Source organism: Chiloscyllium punctatum, chromosome 49 (genome assembly GCF_047496795.1).
Source record: "Chiloscyllium punctatum isolate Juve2018m chromosome 49, sChiPun1.3, whole genome shotgun sequence".
In the NCBI taxonomy this organism is placed as follows: domain Eukaryota; kingdom Metazoa; phylum Chordata; class Chondrichthyes; order Orectolobiformes; family Hemiscylliidae; genus Chiloscyllium; species Chiloscyllium punctatum.
Window position 1 is genome coordinate 39398231 of NC_092787.1, and position 25658 is coordinate 39423888.

Here is a 25658-nt window from a genome sequence, read left to right on the forward strand (position 1 = left end):
ACAGAGGGTAGTAGTTGATGGCAAAGATTCATCTTGGAGTGCCGTCACTAGTGGTGTTCCGCAAGGATCTGTTTTGGGACCATTGCTGTTTGTCATTTTTATAAATGACCTGGAGGAAGGGTTAGAAGGTTGGGTGAGCAAGTTTGCGGATGATACGAAAGTCGGAGGAGTTGTAGATAGTGAGGAAGGATATGGCAGGTTACAGCGGGATATAGAGAAGCTGCAGAGCTGGGCAGAAAGGTGGCAAATGGAGTTCAATGTAGCTAAGTGTGAAGTGATTCACTTTGGTAAGAGTAATAAAAAGATGGATTACTGGGCTAATGGTAGACTACTTGGTAGTGTGGAAGAGCAGAGGGATCTTGGTGTCCATGTACACAGATCTCTGAAAGTTGCCACCCAGGTAAATAGTGCAGTGAAGAAGGCATATGGCGTACTGGCTTTTATTGGTAGAGGAATTGAGTTCCGGAGTCCTGAGGTCATGCTGCAGTTGTATAAGACTCTGGTGCGGCCGCTTCTGGAATATTGTGTGCAGTTTTGGTCGCCATACTATAGGAAGGACGTGGAGGCACTGGAACGGGTGCAGAGGAAGTTTACCAGGATGTTGCCTGGTATGGTAGGAAGATCCTATGAGGAAAGGCTGAGGCACTTGGGGTTGTTTTCTTTGGAGAAAAGAAGGTTTAGGGGTGATTTGATAGAGGTGTACAAGATGATTAGGGGGTTAGATAGGGTTGACAGTGAGAACCTTTTTCCGCGTATGGAGTCAGCTATTACAAGGGGGCATAGCTTTAAATTAAGGGGGGGTAGATATAGGACTGATGTTAGGGGTAGGTTCTTCACTCAGCGAGTCGTAAGATCATGGAATGCCCTGCCAGTAGCAGTAGTGGACTCTCCCTCTTTATGGGTATTTAAGCGGGCATTGGATAGGTATATGGAGGATAGTGGGTTAGTGTAGGTTAGGTGGGCTTTGATCGGCGCAACATCGAGGGCCGAAGGGCCTGTACTGCGCTGTATTGTTCTATGTTCTATGTTCTATGCTCTAACACAGTGAGTACACACTGACTCTGTCATTATTGCTCTAGCACAGTAAATGTACACTGACTCTGTATGCATTGCTCTAACACAGAGTACACACTGACTCTGTCATTATTGCTCTAACACAGTGAGTATACATTGACTCTGACATTATTGCTCTAACACAGTGAGTACACACTGACTCTGTCATTATTGCTTTAATTCGGTGAGTATACACTGACTCTGTCTGTATTGCTCTAACACAGTGAGTATACACTGACTCTGCCTGTATTGCTATAACACAGTGAGTATACACTGATTCTGTCATATTGCTCTTACACAATGAGTACACACTGATTCTGTCATTTCTGCTCGAACACAGTCAGTGTGTACTCACTGTGTTAGAGCAATAATGACATAGTTAGTGTGTACTCTCTGTGTTAAAGCAATAATGACAGAGTCAGTGGGTACTAACTGTGTTACAGTAATACAGACAGAGTCAGTGTATACTCACTGTGTTCGAACAATATTGACTGAGTGAGTGTGTACTCATTGTATTAGAGAAATAATGACAGAATCATTGTGTACTCATTGTGTTAGAGCAATACAGACCGTCATTGTATACTCACTATATTACAGCAATAATGACAGAATCAGTGTATACTCACTGTGTTAGAGCAATAAAGACAGAGTGAGTGTATACTCACTGTGTTCCAGCAATACAGACAGAGTCAATGTGTAGTCACGTGTTAGAACAATACAGACAGAGTCAGTTTATACTCACTGTGTTAGAACAATAATGACAGAGTCAGTGTATACTCACTGTGTGAGAGCAATAATGACAGAGTCAGTGTGTACTCACTGTGTTAGAGCAATAATGACAGAGTCAGTGTGTACTCACTGTGTTAGAGCAATAATGACAGAGTGAGTGGATTCTCACTCTGTTAGAGCAATACAGACAGAGTCAGTGTATACTCATTGTGTTACCACAATACACTAACTCTGTCTGTATTGCTGTAACATAGTGAGGACACACTGACTCTGTCATTACTGCTCTAACACAGTGTGTATACACTGACTCTGTCATTATTGCTCTAACACACCGCGTATACACTGACTCTGTCTTCACACCGAATAAACACTGACTCTGTCATTATTGCTCGAACACAGTGAGTATGCACTGATTCTGTCTGTATTGCTCTAACACAGTGAGTATACACTGGTTCTGTCATTATTGCTCTAACACAGTGAGTACACAGTGATTCTGTCATTATTGCTCGAACACAGTGAGTACACACTGACTCTGTCTGTTTTGCTCTAACACAGTGAGAATATACTGAGTCTATCTGTATTGATCTAACACAGTGAGTACACACTGACTCTGTCATTATTGCTCTAACACAGTGAGTACACACTGACTCTGTCTGTTTTGCTCTAACACAGTGAGTATACACTGAGTCTGTCTGTATTGATCTAACACAGTGAGTACACACTGACTCTGTCATTATTGCTCTAACACAGTGAGTATATACTGACCCTGTTAATACTGTTATGACACAAAGAGTACATATTGATTTTGTCAATATTGCTCAAACATCGTTTGTACTGACACTGTCGGTACTCCTTGAACAAACTGTAAGTACTGATACTCTCAGTATTGTTCTTACACAGCAAACACATACTGACGCTGTCGATATTGCTTGAACACATTGAGCACATATGGACATAGTTGCTATTGGTCTAACACTGTGCGTATGTGCTGACATGTTTGGTATTGCTCTCGCACAGTGAGTATACGCTGACACTGAAAGTAAGCTCCAACACAATGAGTACATACTGACACTGTCGGTGTTGTTCGAACAAAGTGAGTATATACTGATGCTGTCGATATTACCCTAACACAGTGAGCACCTACTGATACTGTCAGTACTGCTCTAACACAGTGATATATACTGACCCTGTTAATATTGCTCCAAAACAATGTGTACGTACTGACACTGTCCATACTGCTCTAATACAGTCAGTATATACTTACTCTGACCATATTGCTTTCACATAGTGAGTATATACTGATACTGTCGGTATTGCTGCAACACTGTGCATATATAGTGGAGGCTTATGTGACGTTGAAGCGAGATGGTTCAGATGAGGCGATGAGAATTACAGAGTAGTTAGGAAGGATTTAAAGAGAGAGTTAAGAAGAGCTAAGAGGGGCCAGGAGCAGTCTTTAGCAAGTATAATAAAGGAGAACCCTAAAGCTTTCTATAGATATGTGAGGAATAAAAGGATAATGAGGGTAGGAGCAGGGCATGTCATAGTCAGAGGTGGGAAGTTGCATGTGGACCCTGTGGAAATTGGAGAGATGATAAACAAATATTTCTCATCTGTTTTCACTCAGGGAAAGGACAATATTGTAGAGGAGAAGACTGAGAAATGGGCTATTAGACTTGAAAGAATTGAGGTTAGTAAGAAGGAGGAAGTGTTATCAATTCTAGAAGGTGTGATCGTAGATAAGTCCCTGGCCAGATGGGACTTTTCTGAGAATTCTCTGGGAAGCTAAGAAGGAGGTGGTGGAGCCTTTGTCCTTTATCTTTGAGTCAACATTGCCTACAGGTTTAGTACCAGAGGACTGGAGAATTGCAAATGTTGTATCCTTGTTCAAGAAGGGCAGAAGAGATGACCCAAGTAATTCTAGACCAGTGAGCCTTACGTCTGTTGTAGGAAAAGTTTTGGAAAGGATTATAAGAGATAAAATTTATAATCATCTGGCAAGCAACAATTTGATTGGAAATAGTCAACATGGATTCATCAAGGGCAGGTCGTGTCTCACAAACCTCATTGAGTTTTTTGAGAAGGTGACCAAGTATGTGGATCAGAGTAAGGCAGTTAACGTGGTATACATGGACTTCAGCAAAGCTGTTGATAAGGTTCCACATGGTAGGCTGATGGAGAAAATACAGAGGCATGGAATTGAGGGTGATTTAGCAGTTTGAATTCGAAACTGGCTTTCTGAAAGAAGGCAACAAGTGGTAGTTGATGGAAAATATTCAGCCTGAAGTCTGGTTACTAGTGGTGTGCCACAAGGATCTGTTTTGGGACCACTGCTGTTTGTCATTTTTATAAACGACTTGGATGTAGGCATACGTGGATGGGTTAGTAAGTTTGTAGATGATACTAAAGTTGGTGGAGTGGCGGACAGTGTGGAAGAATGTTTCAGGTTGTAGGGGGACTTGGATAAACTGCAGAATTGGGCTGAGAGGTGGCAAATGGAGTTCTATGTAGCTAAATGTGAGGTGATGCACTTTGGGAAGAATAACAGGAAGGCAGAGTACTGGGTCAATGGAAAGATTCTTGGTAGTGTGGATGTGCAGAGGGATTTTGTACATAGATCCCTGAAAGTTGCCATCCAGGTTGATAGTGCTGTTAAGAAGGCACACGGTGTGTTAGGTTCTTTTGGCAGAGGGATTGAGTTCCGGAGCCGTGATATCATGCTGCAACTATACAAAACACTAGTGCAGCTGCAGTTGGAATATTGTGTACAGTTCTGGTCGTTCTATTACAGGAAGGATGTGGAAGCATTGGAAAAACGTGCAGAGGAGATTTACCAGGATGTTGCCTGGTCTGAAGCAAAGGTTTTATGAGGAAAGGCTGAGAGACTTGGGTCTTTTCTCATTGGAGAGAAGGCAGCTAAGAGGGGATTTAATTGAAACGTGCAAGATGGTCAGAGGATTCGATAGGGTGGACAGTGAGAGGCTTTTTCCCAGGATGATGACATCTGCTTGTACAAGGGGGCACAGCTGCAAACTTAGGGGTGGGAAATTTAAGACAGATGGGAGAGCCAGGTTCTTCTCAGACAGTGGTAAGGGCGTGGAATGCCCTGCCTGCCAAGGTAGTCAACTCAGCCACATTAGGGGCATTTAAACAGTCCTTGGATGAGCATATGGATGATAATGGGATAGTGAAGGGAGATGGGCTTAGATTAGCTCACAGGTCATCGAGGGCCGAAGGGCCTGTTCTGTGCTGTCTTGTTCCATGTTCTATACTGACACCATTGGTATTGCTCTAACACAGTGAGTACATGTTGACTGTATCAGTATTATGCAGACCCTGTGACTATTATACTGACAGTAACTATTACTCTAACTCAGTGCTATTTGAATACTCAGTGCCTTTGTAACCATCTGAGTTACTGTACAATACTCAGTATTGATGCAATACTCAAACCTCCAGCATAATAGCGTCAGTATAATATTCAGGGTCAGTGTAATGCTCTGATTGTGGTATCAGTCTAATACAGTCAGTACTCTACTCAGATTTGTGTCATATTCTGTGTAGTACTTAATATTAATACAGTACTTAAATGGTCAGTGTAATAATGACACTGTAAAGACTGTTAAACACAGAATACTAGAAAAACTCATCAGGTCTGGCAACAGCTGTGGAGAGAAATCAGAGTTAGAACATAGAACATTACAGCACAGTACAGGCCCTTCGGCCCTCGATGTTGCGCCACCCTGTCATACCAATCTGAAGCCCATCTAACCTACACTATTCCATGTACGTCCATATGCTTGTCCAATGACGACTTAAATGCACTTAAACTTGGCGAATCTACTACCGTTGCAGGCAAAGCATTCCATACCCTTACTACACTCTGAGTAAAGAAACTACCTCTGCCATCTGTCCTATATCTATCACCCCTCAATTTAAAGCTATGCCCCCTCGGGCTCGCCATCCCCATACTTGGAAAAGGGCTCTCCCTGTCCACCCTATCTAACCTTCTGATTATCTTATAGGTCTCTATTAAGTGACCTCTCAACCTTCTTCTCTCTAACGAAAACAGCCTCAAGTCCCTCAGCCTTTCCTCGTAAGACCTTCCCTCCATACCAGGCAACATCCTAGTAAATCTCCTCTGCACCCTTTCCAAAGCTTCCACATCCTTCTTATAATGTGGTGACCAGAACTGGACACAATACTCCAAGTGCAGCTGCACCAGTTAGCATTTCAGATCCAGTGACCCTTCTTCAGACTTGGGGTTCTGGTCACTTGACCTAAAACATGTAACTATGTTTTTTCTCCACAGATGCTGCCAGACCTGCTGAGAGTCCCCAGTAACTTCTGCTTTTGTTTCAGATTTCCAACATCTGCAGTTCTTTGTCCTATATTGCTGTAAAGACTCTTCATGTGCTTATTTCCAGACTTCCCTTTTCCCTTTGGTTGGCTGAATGGCTATTTGGCGATTTTAGTTGGTGCCATTATGACTTTCATTGTTCAGAGCAGCTCAGTGTTCACATCAGCGATTGTCCCACTCATAGGTAAGAGGAAATTCTCTGGATGCCAGCCTGTTATACCAATAGTCTCAGACATTGAGTGGTGCTGGTCAGTGAGGGCTGTTTGTCATTGACCTGGGGCCAGCATTTACCCGCCTTAAACAGACACCCATATTGATCCTCCTCATTTCCAACTCCTCAACACAGGCCACACCCACTCCCAGGCTCGACCTGTGCCCAGGCTCCACCTGGGTCCAGGCTCCACCCAATCCCAGGCTCCCCCCCCCGCCCAGGCTCCACCTGGGTCCAGGCTCCACCCACTCCCAGGCTCCTCCCCTGCCCAGGCTCCACCTGTGTCCAGGCTCCACCCACTCCCAGGCTCCTCCTGTGTCCAGGCTCCACCTGGGTCCAGGCTCCACCCATCCCAGGCTCCTCCCCTGCCCAGGCTCCACCTGTGTCCAGGCTCCACCTGTGTCCAGGCTCCACCCACTCCCAGGCTCCTCCTGTGTCCAGGCTCCACCTGTGTCCAGGCTCCACCCACTCCCAGGTTCCTCCCCTGCTCAGGCTCCACCTGTGTCCAGGCTCCACCTGTGTCCAGGCTCCACCCACTCCCAGGCTCCACCTGTGTCCAGGCTCCACCTGTGTCCAGGCTCCACCCACTCCCAGGCTCCCCCTGTGTCCAGGCTCTCCCTGTGCCCAGGCTCCACCCACTCTGAGGCTCCGCCCCTGCCCTCCATCCTGAAATTGCCTGGAGTCTCCCTGGAATTTAAGAAAAATCTCAAGTTCCTGCTCTCAGTAGCCTGTCAGAATCTCAGTGTTCTGCTTAAAATCATGGCCAGTAACTTCAAACCATTTCATCCAATGTGATAGTGAGTGGGGCCAAGCAGTGATTGTGGAATGATCCAATGTTGGGATGTTCATTGTCAATGGTGGATGTGTTGGGTATAACCTGTGGCACAGAGTGAGCTCCTGGGCCAGACAGGGACCTTGAAATTCCAGCAATCCATTCAAACAGAGTTGTCACCTGATTGTAAACACCGGCTCAGACCATGAGCTCCTGAGGGTCTAATCGTGGGCAGATGCCAGTCCCGAGTTGGGCTGAGTGAGGAAATTGGAAATGAATGCCTGGTGGAGCACCTTTTGGGGGTATAAATGGGAGTTATTTTAAAAGTGTAAGATGGGTGTGGAAATGATTTATAAAGAGTAAGATGGGTGTGGAAATGATTTATAAAAAGTAAGATGGGTGTGGAAATGATTTATAAAAAGTAAGATGGGTGTGGAAATGATGTATAAAGAGGTAAATTGGTCCCCTTTCAGGAGAAGGGCCAGACAGACTCTGTATTAAGAGGAATTCCACAGCCAGTGACTGTGACTGGGCCCTATTCCCCCTCACAGTAAGGAGTGACATTGAGTGCTGGGGTCTGCTCATGGGATTGACTCGTGATGGGATCAGAGTGATCAAGCTGCACTTTTCCCTCTGACCTGTGCAGGGATCGGTGTGATCAGCCTGAAGAGGGCATACCCCCTGTGTTTGGGGTCAAATGTTGGAACAACGACCACAGCAATACTGGCGGCCCTGGCAAGCCCAGCGGAACAACTGGGCAATGCTGTACAGGTAACACATCCTCGCTTCTCCACCCCCCCCCCGCCCCAATTATCATTCTCACACTTACACACTCATTCTCATTTCGAATCTAGATGACTCTCCGTCAGAGCTTGAGTGAGGTGTGGAGGGACAGTGTTTATGTTCTAGTTTGGTGGGGGGTGTGGGTGAGGGATGGTGGTGGTAATGAGAGTCGTGGGTGTAGGGTGCTGGTGGGAAAACACGTTAGTAGTTTACATTAAGTGATTGGAATGTGAGAATGACAGAACAATGGTGTGTCTCCTGCCAAACTTGAAAGGTCAGTAAGTGAGATGGGGGGAGGGAGGACATCACAATTTAAAGGTGTTGAACTCCATATTAAATCTAGACAGCTATAAAGTGCCTGTTCTGAAGAGGCGATGTTGTTCCTCCAGTTTGCGAATGATTCACTGGAACACTGCAGCACACTGAGGACAGACACATGGCATGTGAACAGGACCCTGTGTTAAAATGACCAGGCACAGGAAGGTAGGGGTCCTGGTTGTGCACAGACGGGAGGTGTTCCACAAAGCGGTCGCCCTGGCTGTGTGTGGTTTCTCCAAGTTAGAGTAGGCCAAATTGGGGTGCAGCAACTATAATACACAAGACTGGAGGAGGTACAGGTGAAATGCTGCTTCACCTGGACTGACTGTTTCAGCCCTTGGATGGTGAGCAGGGAGAAGGTGAGGGGCAGGTGTCGCAACTTCTGCTGGAAGGTGCGTTGGGGAGCAGGGGGTGGTGTTGGTGGCTGTGGAATAGACTAGGGAGTCTGGAAAGGAACGATCCCTGCGAAATGCAGACGGGGAGGGAGGGGAAGATGTGTTTGGTGGTGACGTTCTGCTGGAGTTGTCTGAAATGGCAGAGAATGATCTTTTGAATGTAGAGGCTGGTGGGATGAAACGTAAAAACAAGGGGAAGCACATCTGGTAGGTCAGATGAGGTTGAGGGCCCTGTCAACCACGGTGGGTGTGAAACTTAGGTCGTGGGCGAAGTAAACACTGTCAGCAGCGCTGTTTTGGAAGATGGTACAGATGGAGTATATGAAGGAACTCGGAGAATGGGATGGATTCCTTACAGGACATTGAGTATGATGTGTTGGAGTGAAGGTAGCTATGGGAGTCAGCGGCTTTGCAGTGGATAGCAGTGGACAGTTTATTCCCCGAAATGGAGACAGAGAGGTCAAGGAAAGGGAAGGAAGTTCCAGAAATGGATGATGTGCAAGTTATGGAGAGGTGGAAATTGGAGGCAAAATGAATGAAGTTTTCAAGGTTCTGGTGGGAGCATGAAGCAGCATTGAAGCAGTCATCGATGTGCCGACAAAAGCTTTGTGGGAGGGGGTCAGTGTCAGACTGGAACAAGGATTGTTCCACATACCCCATAAAGAGGCAAGGCATAACTGGGACCCATGCGGGTGCCCATTGCCACTCCTTTGACTTGGCAGAAGTGAGGTGAATGAGAGGAGAAATTGTTCAGTGAGAGAACAAGTTCGGCCAGGCGGAGGAGGGTGGTGGTGGATGGGGATTGTTCAGGCCTCTCGTCGAGGAAGAAGCCGAGAGCTCTCAGACCGTCCTGGTGGGTGATACAGGTATAGAGGGATTGGACATCCACAGTGAGCAGGAGGGAGTTAGGACCAGGGAACTGGAAACTGTGAATTGTGACTGAGGAATCGCAGATGTGGGTAGATAGGGACTGGACAAGTGGATGGAGGATGGAGTCAAGATAGGAGGAAATGAGCTCAGTGTGGCAGGAACAGGCTGATACATTGGAACTATCAGCACAGTCTGGTTTGTGGATATGCAGTAGTTTGTTCCTACACTCATTCTCATATTCCCTCATGCTTAAACATTCCTTCTCGGCACTCCCTCATTTTCAAACGTCCCTTGTCCTCACACTCACTCATACCCTTGCACTCGTTCTTACATCCCTCATGCTTACACACTCATTCTCATACTTTGTGTGTTGGGTGGCACGGTGGCTCAGTGGTTAGCACAGCTGCCTCACAGCGCCAGGGACCCAGGTTTGATTCCAGCCTCGGGCGACTGTCTGTGTGGAGTTTATACATTCTCCCCGTGTCTGCGTGGGTTTCCTCCCACAATCCAAAGATGTGCAGGTCCTGTGAATTGGCCATAGTAAATTGCCCAAAGTGTTAGGTGCATTAGTCAGAGGGCAACTATTCTGGGTGGGTTACTCTTTGGAGGATTTGTTCAGCTGAAGGGCCTGTTTCCACACTGTAGGGTAACTAATCTAATCACTCACACTCGCACACTCATTCTCCCATTCACTCACACACACTCACTCTTACCTTCATTCTTTTGTACACTCATTCTCATGCATTTCTTGCACATTCTTCCAGACTCTCTCACTCATATTCACCCAGTTCCCACAACTCATACTTACATGTCTTTCATGCTCAGACACATTCTCATTCACACTCTCTCATACATATTTTCACTCACATTCTCACACATATATATTCACGCTGTCACACCCATCCTCACATCGATGACTTGGCAGAAGTGAGATGAGTGAAAGGAGAAATGGTTCAGTGAGAGAACAAGTTCGGCCAGGCGGAGGAGGGTGGTGGTGGATGGGGATTGTTCAGGCCTCTGGTCGAGGAAGAAGCCGAGAGCTCTCAGACCGTCCTGGTGGGTGATACAGATACATTCGATGCACTCACATCCTCACTTACCAATGCACCCTCATAGATTCTCACACTCAGGTGTATTCTCAGACTTATTCTTTCACATACTCATTGACACTCACTCTCACTCTGTGACACACCTTCACACACACATTCAAACACTCGCTTTTATATTCTCACACATCCCCATCAATGTAAACATTATGCCACATTAAGGATCTCTCAATGGTTACATGTTGAGATAGGAATGCTGAGTGATCCAGGAAACCCATTCCCTTATCTGCACTGAGTTACATGGTACATCACTTTGTTGTGCTTTGTTCTTTCCAACTTTCTCCTTTCACTCTGATGGGGCATGTTCCCATGGTTACCAGCAGCCACCCCATATTTCAACCTAAAGTCTAGGCAGTGAACATAAACAATGAGGAAAGGGACACTATATTGAGCCTGAAGTTTGAGACAGGGGACATAATCCAAGATTGTAAAATACTGGATAGTTCAGGTTAGAGACTTCTTAGTCAGATAAACTATTAAGTCTCTGAATAGGCAACTGAAGAATTTATAAACTGCGAAGACTTGCTACAAAGTGTGAAGTGAAGTGTTCAGGGAGGGAAGACAAAGTTGTTGAATACCCAGCAAATGGGTGCAGGCTGTGAAGTGTAAAAGAAATGGAACACGGAAGGCACCAGAGCAGGTAGGAAAGCTTAAGAAGGCTTGGGGGATATTTTCCCTCCTTAGCAGAGGCAGACAATATAAGAGACAGAATAGAACTGTATAAAACACCAGTTCAAATCACAGTAGAGTATTGCTGACAGTTCTGATCACTACATTACAGGAAAGATCTGATCACATTTAAGAGACTAAGAGGAGATTGATAGAGGTGTTGCTGGGAATGAAAAATGTTAGTGATGAAGAAAGATTGGACAGGCTGGGATTACAGGAGGAATGCAGGAGGCTGCTGGGAGATTTAATTGAGGTGTATAAGATTATGAGACACTGAGGGAAAGTTCAAAGGAAGGGCTTATTTCCCTGAGCAGAGAGTTAGAAAGTTTGGGGAAGTGTTGAGGAAAACTATTTCGCTCACAAGGACAGGAACGTGGAAGAGGCAGAAACCCTCATCACATTGAAAGGGTGTGTGTTCGAAGAACCCTACGTTACAGGAATATGGACGAAGAGCTGGAAACTGAGGATAGACTGGATCAGCCCCATTCAAGTGAAGCAGATATCTGAGACAAATGGACTCCTTTTGTCTTGTAAACATTCTATGATTATATGAATGTTGGAGAAATGTGTAACAAACAGGTAAAAGTGGATCTTACATGTGAGGGAGAAGTGGAAAGAATTGCAGACTGGGATACACATTAGGTACAAAGTAGGTCCCCTGGGCAAGACAGGGTATACCCAAAGTTACTAAAGGAAGTGAGGGAAGAGGTTGCTGCATCTTTGGCGATGATCTTTGCATCCTCACTGTCCACTGGAGTAGTGCCAGATGATTAGAGGGTGGCAAATGTTATTCCCTTGTTCAAGAAAGGGAATAGAGATAATGCTGGGGATTATAGACCAGTCAGTCTTACATTGGTGGTGGGCAAGTTATTGGAGAGGGTTCTGAGACACAGGATTTATGATTATTTGGAAAACATAGTTTGATTAGAGATAGTCAGCATGGCTTTGTGAGGGGCAGGTCATGCCTCCCAAACCTTATTGAATTATTTGAGGATGTGACAAGACACATTGATGACGGTAGAGCAGTGGATGTGGTATACATGGATTTTAGCAAGGCATTTGATAAGGTTCCTCGTGGTAGACTCATTCAGAAAGTAAGGAGGGTAATCTGGCTGTCTGGATACAGAATTGGCTGGCCCATAGAAGATAGAGGGTGGTATTAGGTGGAAAGTATTCAGCCTGGAGATCAGTGACCAGTGGTGTTCCACAGGGATCTGTTCAGGGACCTCTGCTCTTTGTGATTTTTATAAATGACTTGCATGAGGAAGTGGAAAGATGGGTTAGTAAGTTTGCTGATGACACGAAGGTTGGTGGAGTTGTGGATAGTATGGAGGGCTGTTGTAGGTTGCAACAGGACATTGACAGGATACAGAGCTGGGCTGGGAAGTGGCAGATGGAGTTCAACCTGGAAAAGTGTGAAGTGATTCATTTTGGAAGGTCAAATTTGAATGTAGATTATAGTGTTAAAGGCAGTATGAGGGAACTGAGGGATCTTGGGGTCCACGTCCATAGATTCCTCAAAGTTACCACCAAAGTTGATGGGGTTGTTAAGAAAATGTACGGAGTATTGGTTTTCATTAGCGAGGGATTGAGCTTTAGAGCAGTGAGTTTATGCTGCAGCTCTATAGAGTCCTGGTTAGACCACAGTTGGAATATTGTGTTCAGTTCTGGTGGCCTCATTATAGGAAGGATGTGGAAGCTTTAGAGAGGGTGCAGGGAAGATTTACCAGGATGTTGCCTGGGCTGGAGGGCTTGTCTGATGAAGAAAGGTTGAGGGAGCTAGGGCTTTCCTCATTGGAGCAAAGAGGATGAGAGGTGACTTGATAGAGGTGTATAAGATGAGGATAGTAATAGATAGAGTGGATAGCCAGAGACTTTTTCCCAGGATGGGGCATAATTTTAAGGTGATTGGAGGAAGGTTTAGGGGAGATGTCAGAGGTAGGTTCTTTACACAGAGAGTGGTAGGTGCGTGAAATGTACTGCCAACAGTGGGAGTAGAGTCAGATACATTAGGGACATTTAAGCGACTCTTGGATAGGCGCATAGATGATAGTGTGGGAAATAGAACCCAATCACTTCAATAATTTCAGTCCGAGACAAGATCTGAAGCAGCAGTATCATTTATTATACTCTTGCAAGAGTGGTGCCTATAAGGTAGGCACCCCGAGTTTAACGAGTACACAGCGTAAATACAATTCATTTCTCTTTGCCTCCTCCCACTACTCTAAACCTGGCACCCATTCCTCTTGTTTATCTCTTGCCTTATCCGGCCTTGTGCATAACAAACTACAAGGTCTGCCTTGGCCATTGCACCACATCCCGCTGAGGTCCATTGTTAGCGTATATCCTCCTTCACTGCCACCTGCTTCCTTGCTTGCTAAAGCAACATTTCCTCTTCATCCACACTGAGCCTTATGACCTCTTGATTGTGGTTTTTTTGTTTTTACAGAAGTGGGAAACAGATGCTTATAACTGTTTGTACCGGCATATCTAGCTTAACTTACACCCCCTCCCCTCACAGCACCTTATCTATTTGTCTGTAACATCTACCATTGTTTGCAGGCACATTTCATTCTTGCATGCACATTTTAGCTAATACAAAAACAATTATGTATTTCCTTCACATAGTTTTCATTCTTGTTGACTCAGCTCTTGTCTGAAACAATTATACACTGGTGTGAGTTCATTTACCTTGCATGAGTAATTATGATTGCAGAAGTAACACTGTTTTACCTACATCCCACAATAGTAAAATGAATCTTCGATCCTGATCTTTAAGTAGGATAAAAGGTCAGCACAACATCGAGGGCCAAAGGGCCTCTACTGTGTTGTACTGTTCTATGTTCTAGAGATTATCATGTGTGTGACTTGCTATTTTGCCTTGGGAATATAGGAAAGGAGTTTGGAGAATGAGTGATAGGAGCAGGAGCACAACTCCAGTCCTCTGACCCCAGGGAACTTAACTTGTCAGTATTTTGATTCCTTACTCAAGAACATAAAGATAAGAACTAGGAGCAGGAGCACCTTGGGCCTGCTCCACCATTCAATATGATCTTGGCTGATCTGATCTCAGCCTCAACTCCACTTTCCTGCCTGCTCACCACAGCCCCTTAACCCATGACTAGTTAAACATCTATCTATCTATCTCCTCCTTATCTTTACTCAATGTCCCAGCATCCATTGCACTCTGGGGTCGTGAATTCCAGAGATTCATGACCCTTTGAGAGACGTAGTTTCTCCTAATCTTTATTTTAAAACTGCTACCCTTTACCTTAAAACTGTAATGTCTTATTCTTGATTGCCTAATGAGGAAACATCCTTTCCACAGCTATTTTGTAAATTCCCTTTAACATTTTACTCACCTTAATGAGGTCTCCTTCCATTCATCTAAATTCCAAAGACCATCGGCCTTAGTTGCTCAATCTCTCTTCACACACAAACCCCTTGTCTCTGGAATCAATCCAGTGAACCTCCTCTGAACTTCCTCCAATATGTCTATATCCCTCCTCAAATAAGGACCAAAATTGTACCAATTCTCCAGATGCAGCCTCTAGATATTAAAACACTGCAGACAAAGCCCTTCAGCCCATTCAGTCTGCACCGACATAACTACAACTAAAGGTGCACTATTTCTGCACTTGTCCCATTTCACTGAATGTTATGATATTTGAAGTACTCATCCAAATATTTTTTAAAGGTTGTTAGGTTTCCAGTTTCTATGACCTTCCCAGGCAGTGAATTCCAGATTCCCACTACCTGCTTTTTTTTAACCAAATTACCCCTGAATCTCCTGCCCCCTTATCCTAAAACTACACCCTCACATGGTTGACTGCTACTCTGTATTTGTCCCTAGCCCCTCATAATGCTATACACCTCAATCATATTCCCCTGAGCTTCCTCTGCTCTAAAGAAAACAAGCCAAACCTCTCCAGTCTCTCCTTACAGCTGAATTTCTCCATCCCAGGCAACATCTCTGTACCCCTGCTAGTGCTACCACATCCTTCCTGCAGTGAGGTGACCAGACCTGCACACAGTACCCCATCCGAGGCCTCACAATGCTCTGTACAACGCCAACATTACCTCCTTGCTCTTATACTCTAGGCCACGACCGATGAAAATAAATGTCCTATATATCGTCTTAACTATCTTATTCATGTGTTCTGCTGACTTCAGGGATGGGTGAATAATTACTCCAAGATCCCTCTGTTCCTCTGAACTACCCAATGTCCTGCCATTCCTTAAGTGCTCCTTCAACTTGTTTCTTCTTCCAATGTGCATCACCTCACACTGATCAGGATTAAATACCATCTGCCATTGGTCTGCCCCTTTGACCAACCCATCTGTATCTCCCTGTAACCTACAACCATCTTCTTCACTATTAACAACTCTGCCAATCTTGGTAATGCTGCAAATTTGCTTGCACATTTTTCATCCAAATTATTTATGTATCTAACAAACAATAAGTGTCCCAATACTGATCCTTGTGGTACATCACTGGACATCGGACTCCAGTCACTCAAACAGCCTTCTCCCACTACCCTTTGTTCCTATTACTCAGCCAGTTTCTAATCCATCTCACCAAGTTTCCCACAATTCCATGTGCTTTCACCTTCTCAAACAGTCTCCCTGTAGGGCCTTGTCAAAAGTTTTACTAAAATCCATATAAACTACATCACCAGTCTACAATTTCCTCATTCATTGCTACCATCCATCTTGAAGAGGAACCACACTGGCCGTCCTCCAGTCGTCTGGAACTTCCCTGATGACCAGAGTGGAATTAAACATTTGAGTCAGAGCCCCTACAATTTCCAGCCTCCCCACTCACAGCAGCCTGGGATGCAATTCATCCAGGTCAGGAGATTTGTATGTTTTTTTAAGCCCAACAGAGTTTCCAATAGCTCCCTGTTTCCTGTGTCAAACTGTTCAAGTTCATCATAATCCCTTTTCCTGAATTCCGTACCTACACTCTTCTCCAGAGTGAAGACCGAAGAGGAGTATTCATCTAACACCGTGGGTGGTCTTGTTTGAGTCTTTGCATCCAGGATGTCTGCAAAGGGCAAGGGTAGTAGGAGCAGCTTGAGTTGCTTATACAGCCCAACCCAAACACCAATGGAAATTTGCTGTTTGCCTCCTGAGGCGCTATGGTAACCATCTAAACAGCCAATGAGACAGGAGCTTACAAGTTCCTGGTCTAGAATGTGAGATCCAAATTTAGTTTAATTTTTGAGGAATTGGTCTGGAGCTTTTCCTGACTGTGGATTAACCAAGCTCTGTAAGAGCTGGTTGTACAGGGATCAGAGAGACTGATGACCATTCCTCAGCATTCTAATGAGCTTAATGTCCTGACACTGACAGCATTTCTTCTTTTGCCAGGTTGCTCTCATCCATCTGTTTTTTAACCTGTCTGGAATTCTCATCTGGTATTGTATTCCGTACATGCGCATCCCGATCTCACTGGCCAAGGTGTTTGGGAATATTACTGCTCGCTATCGTTGGTTTCCCATCATGTACCTGCTGCTCAGTTTCATCCTGATCCCAGGCACTCTCTTTGGGTTGTCCATGGCAGGCTGGATAGTGCTAGGAGCCATTGCTGGGCCCATCTTCATCATCCTCATTCTCATCGTCACCATCAACATTATCCAAAAGAAGTGCCCTCGGATTCTGCCCTCAAAGCTGCGATCTTGGGACTTCCTACCGCTCTGGATGCACTCCTTCAGCCCACTGGACAGAGTCCTGACATCCTGCTGTGCCCACTGCTGCTGTCAACGTTGTCAGACAATGGCAGGCAGTTCCCAGACGCCCACGCCAGGCCAGCCCCAGAAACATGCTTCATCGAAGGAAAGTCACAGCTATGATAATGTGGTGAACGTGGAAAGCACACATCTCTGAGGAGTCATCAGTCATCCATTTCTCAGGCAGCTGGTTCTTTCAATTGTTCTGTCATTTTGACAGAGAAGTGAACTTACTCCATCGGTAACCTCTGATGTAACTCTCTGCTGAGACTCAATAGTCAGCTCTTCAAGTGATATGCTTAGCAGACCAATGAAAATTCAAAATATTGAAATAAACGAAGGGAGAGACATTGTACATTCACTGTGTAAAAGTGCGGTAGTAGGGAATATGTCCATGTGTTTGCCTGTGAATTCTTGACTCTCTTAAATTATCTGATCTGAATCCACACCCTCCCTCTCCAGCCCGAATACCTCAGATACATTCCCATAATGAATATGACCTTTCCTTTCCACTGATCGTGTGTTTTTGGTCTAACTGTATGAGCCACTGTTTCACTCACCAATTGAGCTTGTCTAGCTCATTTCATTAATCTTTATTGCTGCTGGTTCGACATTGTCTCCAAATCAGACAACTACCAGCAGGAGTCCTGGCTCTCCTGGATCTGGGGAGTTGCTCAGCCATTATCTCAGCTGTGGGTTTGTGCCTTCAGGTTAATGTGTCCTGACCTTTGGACTGATATGGAGGTCCTTATCTGCCCTTTCCGGTCTTGGTGATGTTTCCTGTGTAGTAATTCCAAATATAATGAGTCATTCCTCAAGGTGAACACTTACACAAGCGATCTGAGCATTGTGTTCATTTTCCTAGTAGCTGTATAGATATGTTTCTGATAAACACTTTCATCAGCACTTCAATTACTGACAGATAATACGGCTAATATCTTTCTAATAACCATCCACTTGGCAGCTTCCTTCTCTTCTAGCAATTTTAATAATGATTGCAAATCACAGTCCACCAGAATTTACTCTCGACTGATTCCAGAAACCTTTAATCCTGCTGACAGGGGCATCTTTCTGCCTCACTGACTGATAACCCAGCTCACTCCCACATCCGTTTCAACAGAGTCTTGGCTTGGTCTCCCACCTTGATAGAGATGACTGCTGTGTTGACCTGCGCTCAGCTGATGGATGCTCATTATCACTGTTGGGGTGTGGAGAGAGGCTTTGGGGGGACTGGGTGGCACTTCCCCTCCCTGACCTGAGGGCACTGAATCCAATTGCACACTAGCCAGTGCCACAGAATCTGCCAATGCTAATCCAGCAGTTGGTCTAATATAATTAAAAAGAGAAATTGCTGTATAGAAATCGGAGTCCAGGTCCAGTGACCCTTCCTCAGAACCGTTTTTTACAAAGAAATTGTATTGTACCAATGAAGATTCACAAAGCACTCTGTCTCTGTCACATTCTTCTTTCAGCTACTCTTTCACCACATCACCCTCCCTCACACTAACCAAAGTGAGCTGCCAGAGAGACAGTATTAGACTCTCTTTACTTGCTCTAGAGACAGTGCAGTTATCTGCATTCTGCAGCTGTTCAGAGTCATTGTACGTTACTGATCTATTCAGACACTCTATAAATGGGAAAGCAGCACTACTGGAGACATATTTTGACAGACTCACGTCTAGATCGATTCCTCCTTTCCTCACTTGAAGGGCTACTGCATTGCCACAGGTGTCATCATTCCGAATGAATTGTTAAACCAAGGCCCTGTCTGTTTTAATGTCTGGAATTTCCATGGTAGCTGCACACAAAGTATCACGGTGAAGATTTAAGTATCACTACATCATCTACACATATCAACAGAGTGAAAATGTACACAGACGTGTAATTGCATTTAGTGCTATAGGGCACACCCGCTGTACAATGCATTAAAACCATAAGTGGGGTTTGCATGTCCTTGATGGAAAAGAACAGGAAGAGAGCTGGTGCAACATTTTAGTTGCTATTTACACCATTTTACTGTAGACTATTGTAAAAGTTTCAACCTTTCTCGGATTCCAGCTCCTTGTGATACAGCATGTTTTGACATCACTGATAATGCCCTCTAACAATTAGCATGACAGCAATTAATCTATTCTACCACAACTGCCTCTAAGTTTCATTCTACCAATGAAGTATTTATGTTTTACCCTCCTCCTATATCCCCACCTCCACAGCCTCTTGCACCAGGGTCATCAATCTCCCCTGTCTTCCTGAAGGACATGTAGGATATTTGCTGTCTATAGGATGTGCCATCTCCTGCACAGATTTCTGCTTCAAACTCACTGGAGAAGGATGATGGATGGGAGTTTTCACTTCCGTTTCCTTTCTCTTCTTGACTCACCGGGGTCTGAGCTGCTCCTCCTTGAATGAACACAGCTCCATCAGCTGTGGAATCAGATGAGGAATGATGGGATACCATGATAATTAGAGGCAATGGCAAGATTGATGTCAGAGCAAATGGAACCTAGACCCAAATGTGAAAGGTGTTTTGATCCTGGAAAAGTCCCCAAGTTTATGTTACAGTCTGGCAAGGCTCTGAAAGGTAATTTTTCAGAAATAGATGAAGTGTCAGTTCCCAGGTGTTTTCCAAGAGAATAAAGCTACACGTTCTGTGGTTATAACAAACAACAATACACTTTACAATAGCACAATACACATACATGTTTTACTCGAATGTACAAGTATAATTAACTGTGTGGAGTTTGCACATTCTCCTTGTGACTGTGAGGGTTTCCTCCAGTGCTCTGGTTTCCTCCCACAGTTCAAAGGTTTAGGTGGATTGGCCGCACTAAATTGCCCATCATGTCCATGGATGTGTAGACTAGATGGATTAACCATGGGAAATGCAGGGTTACAGGGATAGAGCAGGGAGTGGGTCTGGGTAGGATGCATTTTGGAGGGTTGGTTCAGGGATTCCATGATTCTATGAACTGGAGGTCAATGTGGCTAACAGACACTGTGGTTGAACTCTCCACACAGCACATCAAATAGAACAGTGTTCCAAATAAGCAACTGAAAACATTGCAGTAAGCCCCATTGTATTGTTAGGCAGCTTTGAATGCAACTAATTTTGGAATAGTCAAATATAGCAGTTCTTTGGAAGTGTCTATTTGTTGAATGTCACTATTTTCTCTGATTGCTGGCTTGCATTGTGTAAGATGGATATAAAAAGAGGGTTTCCATCCATCTGGATTCAAGCCCTTCAGTGAGACAAAAAAACCAATGCACTTTCTTTTTTTGGATAGAGTTTATTGACAACTCATTCTATAGCACTTTCCATAGCCCAGTTCACAGGCACTGCCTGAATATGTGTTCAGATATTTAGTAATCACCAGATACCTTATTCTTAGCCTTAAATAAGAATATTAACAAATTGGACTATATGACTAATCAGACATTAACCACTTGCCTGGATGAGTACAAGCTCTAACAACACTTAAGAAACTTGGAAGCTTAACACCACCCTGAATGAAGTGTTCAAGAAGGTAGTTCAACACCACTCTCACAGTGATTACAGATGAACAATGAATGCTGGCTTAGTCAGAGACATCCAGACCCCAACAACTCTGAGAAACCCATTCAATAGAAAACAAAACATTTGATCAATGCAACAATAGAATAAGTGTCACCAGAGACCTTGCCATACACATTACCCTCAGAAAAATGATAGTCTGTAAAAATACACAATCTCCATAAAATCTCTGATGAAACCTTCACTCCTAAATAGAAAAACAGCGGGGAAACATTTTTTTTTCTTGCTGCTGAGGCTCTTTATTGCATCTCACATTTATTGCCAAAAGGTGTATCCTGAAGGATCAATGCCACTGTCCCTAGCTCAGGGATGAAGGGCCTGAGGCTTCAGCATTTCCTGGTGGTGTCCCTGAAAGAGAGCGCACAAAGAATATCTGTTAATGTTTGACAATCATATTTGACCCGTCATGATTTGGAGATGCCGGTGTTGGACTGGGGTGGACAAAGTTAAAAATCACACAACACTGGGTTATCGTCCAACAGGTTTATTTGGAAGCACTAGCTTTCGGAGCTTCATGAAGGAGCAGTGCTCTGAAAGCTAGTGCTTCCAAATAAACCTGTTGGACTATAATCTATTGTTGTGTGATTTTTATATTTGACTAGATAATGGTAAATCTCCGCGGTTCCACTTGTATTGGACTTCACAATGTAATACAGTCAGCTGTTGCTAAGGGAAAAAACAACTCTCTCACCTTTCAAGGTCAGAAAGTTGTCGCTTCAGCCTTTCTCCAGAGCTGTGTGTCCATTATTGAGGCTGCCACATCAGACAATCTGCCAGCGGAGTCACTTTTTGGACAAGGTGACAAGAAACACCATCTATCCTGTCAGGAGGGTGAGACAAAGATCCCAGAAAGGGGGCCAAGAGCATTGCGGCATTGGAAAGCAAGGAATGAAAATTTTATATTTAAACCAGAGAAACAGAAAAAAACTGGAAAGACCGTGGAAGGTATTTGCGGTGGGGTTAAGAAGATATCAGTGTGATGTAATGTTCGTAGCTTGAACTCCTTGGTTATGTTGCAGTGGTTTAAGGTCACTGTGAAACCTCCTTTCATGTGGGTTAGTACATCAGACAGGAGCAGCAGGGACATGGTCATTTCCTTCACCCAGGTTGGTATGTGCCTGCCTTATAGGGGCACAATTATTGGGGCTTTCAAAATAGCTGGGTGTCAGGGGAAGCTAACCCACCCTGTTCTCATCAAGATCTTATCAACAATAAGAACCCCCAGCCTAATCCAATGTGGGATTGCCTTTAAGTATGTAGGTCAGGATTCGATCATGTCAGTGGAGCCTACCCTAGACACTGAGAAGATGGCAGCATTGTGGGGATAGAGTAGGAAATAGCATTGAGGTAGAAGTCAAGCAGCAATCAAGCTGAATAAGCAGAGTCGAGGGGTGGGATGTCTACTCACTCTTATTGCCAATGTTTTAACATGGACCTTCAATGAGGTCTGAGCAGACACTCAGTCAGGCCTTTTTTAGACACAAAAATTAAAAACAAATAGATCACTCTTCACTTGATAAAGAAGGTGGGAAATCAAGGGGTGGGGCATGATGAATGAATCATAGTCAGGATCTTTTACAATTACTGTAACCTTCCCTCTAGCAACTCCTCACATACATGAGTAAGTATAGAACGTACAATACAGAGCAAGGCCATTCAGTCCAGCCAGTCCATACTAGTGTTTATGAACCAATGGGGTCTCCACACACATCCACACCCTATTCATTCAAACATGTCAACACGACCTTTGAATCCAGCACCCTCAATTCTATATTGACTTTCCCAGTAAATTGGTGGGATTTGACTAAATTGTTCACCATGCCTATGAATTCTACAGTCCCACAATTCTCTGGGTAAAGCACTTCCTCCTGAATTCCCTCCTGAGTTGACTATTGTTCACCTCAACTCCTCTAGCTTTGTACCCTCTCATATATGGGAACATCTGAATTGGGCCCAGAAATATGGAAGTTAGATGAGCCAGTTCAATGCAAACAGCACCACAGCCTTGTGAACTAGGCCATAGCATCAATCTCTCATCACCATCTTTGCCTCTTATATCACAAAGAACTAATATTCATGCATTCTCAGATTCAGTGGAGCAGGAGGAGGCTGAGGATTTTGTGGGTCACTCCTCGTTGTATACATTTTAATGAGGAGGGAGAAGGATGTGGAAGTCAAAAACAAGGTTCAGGATTTAACCTGTATCCCTTCATCTGAACACTATTGATCTCAACCATAACCTCATGCACTCTGTCTATTCACAGTCCCACAGCAGCACAGGCACTGTCTTGGGTGTGAGCAGTGTGATGCTACTGTGCAATGGTCAATGAGTGTTAGTGTGAGTATGTCACCAGGAGTTGGTGCTAGTGTGGGGGTGTCACTGGGTGATGGTGTTAGTTTGGGAGTGTCACTAGTGTTGCCATCACTGAATTACTCCACTATTAACTTCCTGGGAGTTACCACTGACCAGCTGGACTTGCCACATAAACACAGGGGCTACAAGTGCAAGTCAGCACTAGGTATCCTTTGCAACTAATTCATCTGCTTTCTCCTTACATGCACCCACTCCCTCCATCACCAGTGCTCAGTAGCAGCAGTATCTACACGATGCACCACAGACAGCGCTTTCCAAACCCATGATCGCCTATATCTAGATGGACAAGGGCAACAGACAGATGGGAACACCACCCCGTGTAAGTTCCCCTCTAAGCCACTGATCATCCTGATTTGGAAATATATCGCCATTCCTTCACTGTCGCTGAATCTTAGAATTTCGTCCCTAAGAACATTGGGGGTCTAATATAAGCAGAGTCTAACACAAATTCCAACTCAAGCACTAACTCTCACACAAGTTCTGATCCAAAAGCATTACTTACACAGTCTCCAACACAAGTAATGTTTAACACAACACTGTCTTTTACACAATCTGTAAGAAAACTCAATCTCTAATACAAACTCTAAGATAAATAACATTTCAATCACGATCAATACTGTAAACTACAAATGCACAGATCTTCACAAAAAAATCTAACACAACCTTGATCAAAAAACTTAACACAAATAAATTTTTTTTTGATCGATACAAAGGAAAATTTCTGGATTAGATTCCCTACAGTGTGGAAACAGGCCCTTCGGCCCAACAAGTCCACACCGACCCGTCGAAGAATAACCCACCCAGACCCATTTCCCTCTGACTAGTGCACCTAACACGACAGGCAATTTAGCATGGCCAATTCACCTAACTTGCACATCTTTGGACTGTGGGAGGAAACTGGAGCACCCAGAGAAAACAAACACAGACACAGGGAGGATGTGCAAACTCTACATAGACAGCTGCCTGAGGCTAGAATCAAACCTGGGACCCTAATGCTGTGAGGTAGCAGTGCTAACCACTGAGCCACCACGCCACCCACATTACTGGAATTGCCAGAGCTATTTTGACATCGAGTGTGCTTACCAATATATTGTTGTCTCCTTTTGCCGGTCTTTGCTGTTGTGTAGCACAGTCCTAGCACTGCCATCAAGAATGTGGTTAGCTGGCTGCAAAGAAATGCAAATTAATAGACATGCTGAAGATTGTGATATAGAAAAGATCTGTCCTGTCACTGGCTGTAGCAGTTAATGGTCAAACATTGTCCTGCCAGTGGATTGGAGTCTCAGTGCACCTATTAATAGACACATCAAAATTGATAGATCTTATATAAAACTTTTCTGACTCTACATAATTGTATTGTATTTCTAAGTTCTTAGTCAGGAATCAAGAATTTCTTAATCAGGAATCCTACCATTTTTCCTACTAATTGTTGTCAAGTTAATTGGTCCATTGGTCTGTTTTCTTTCCCTTTTCTTGAAAAGAAATTGCATTTTTTACCGTCTAATAAACTTCTCTCGAATCTAGCAAATAGTAGAAAACTAAAACTCATGTACATTCTGCAGTAACCTCTTTAAAAGTCCTTGTGTACTGGGATTCCTTAACTCTCAACCTTAACCCTTTCTCTAGTCGTCTAAAATTAATGACTTTCAATTCTTCATTCTCATTAGACCTTTGGTTCCTTCATTTTTTGTCTTTTTGCTACTGTGTAAATAGTCACAAAGTATTTATTTAATCTTTATCACAATTTCTGCTGTCTATGCCTCTTCACATACTTCATTCATTTCACTAACCTAGTCTTTTTGGACAATTGAAAATGCTTCTCTAGAGAAGCAATCTGCTTCTCTAGAATATTCGCGTGCTCCTTCTCCCTCTTTTATATCAATCCCTCGGTGATTCTTTTGCCGATTTATTTTTACATACTTGCAAATCACACAATGACTAATCTTTTTGGCCAATTCTGAGTTTCTTTTCTCAATTTAACCTTACATCGCTTGTCAGTCCTTGTTTGGAGCTTTTCCTACACTTTCCTACATTTAATTGATCGTAGCAATTGAGGATTGTGAATTTTTTAAAACTTCCTTTGCTCATTTACTGTCACATCTTTTCATTCAATTTCCTAATCCACAAATTCATCCTTCACACTGCCATGTTAACTTTGCTTAATTTTAAATCTTGAATGCGATCACATCATGTTGACACTGATAGAATTCTATCATATGATCATTTTGCTCTACATGATACTTTAAAATGAGATTAGTGATTGACAAAGTCTCACAACATAAGGTTTACCATAGACTTATTCCTGGCTGTTTCCGTGATGTTTTGTTTTAAGATACATATTTCAGTGTAAGAAGACACAGTCTGACTCTGATGGAACATCGTTTATGTTCACCTCGACTCATCTCAGATCCTTTCTGATGTCAGAATGCCTCCCACATGATATCATAAAACAATTCAAAATTTCATTCAGTAATAACCCAACTGAGCCCAAAGCATCAGGAGTCCTTTGAAAACAATGCTGGAACTGTGCTGGTGTTTTGAAATTATGCTTGGACCACTAACGCAGCCAGCTTACTGCCAGGTGTGATTCAAAGGTAAGAAGACGTATTGCTGGAGGAAGAGGGAGATTAATCTGCACGCATTTCTGTATAAAATAACACGACAGTCTCGAGCTGTCAATGATGGCAGTTGGTATTATAACACGATGCATGAGAT

At 43.9% G+C, this 25658-nt stretch overlaps 1 protein-coding gene across 3 annotated transcripts in view; it reads left to right on the forward strand.

Annotated features, from left to right (window-relative positions):
- LOC140469606 (sodium-dependent phosphate transport protein 2B-like) overlaps positions 1–17353 on the forward strand; it is a 71523-nt gene extending 54170 nt beyond the window's left edge. For all 3 annotated transcript variants that reach the window (XM_072566280.1, XM_072566279.1, XM_072566281.1), the window contains 3 exons: positions 6210–6326; positions 7772–7896; positions 16640–17353. In XM_072566280.1, coding sequence (XP_072422381.1) covers positions 6210–6326; positions 7772–7896; positions 16640–17155 — 758 coding nt within the window. In that variant the 3' untranslated portion in view covers positions 17156–17353. The remainder of the gene's footprint in view (positions 1–6209; positions 6327–7771; positions 7897–16639) is intronic.
- The last annotated feature ends 8305 nt before the right edge of the window (positions 17354–25658 follow it).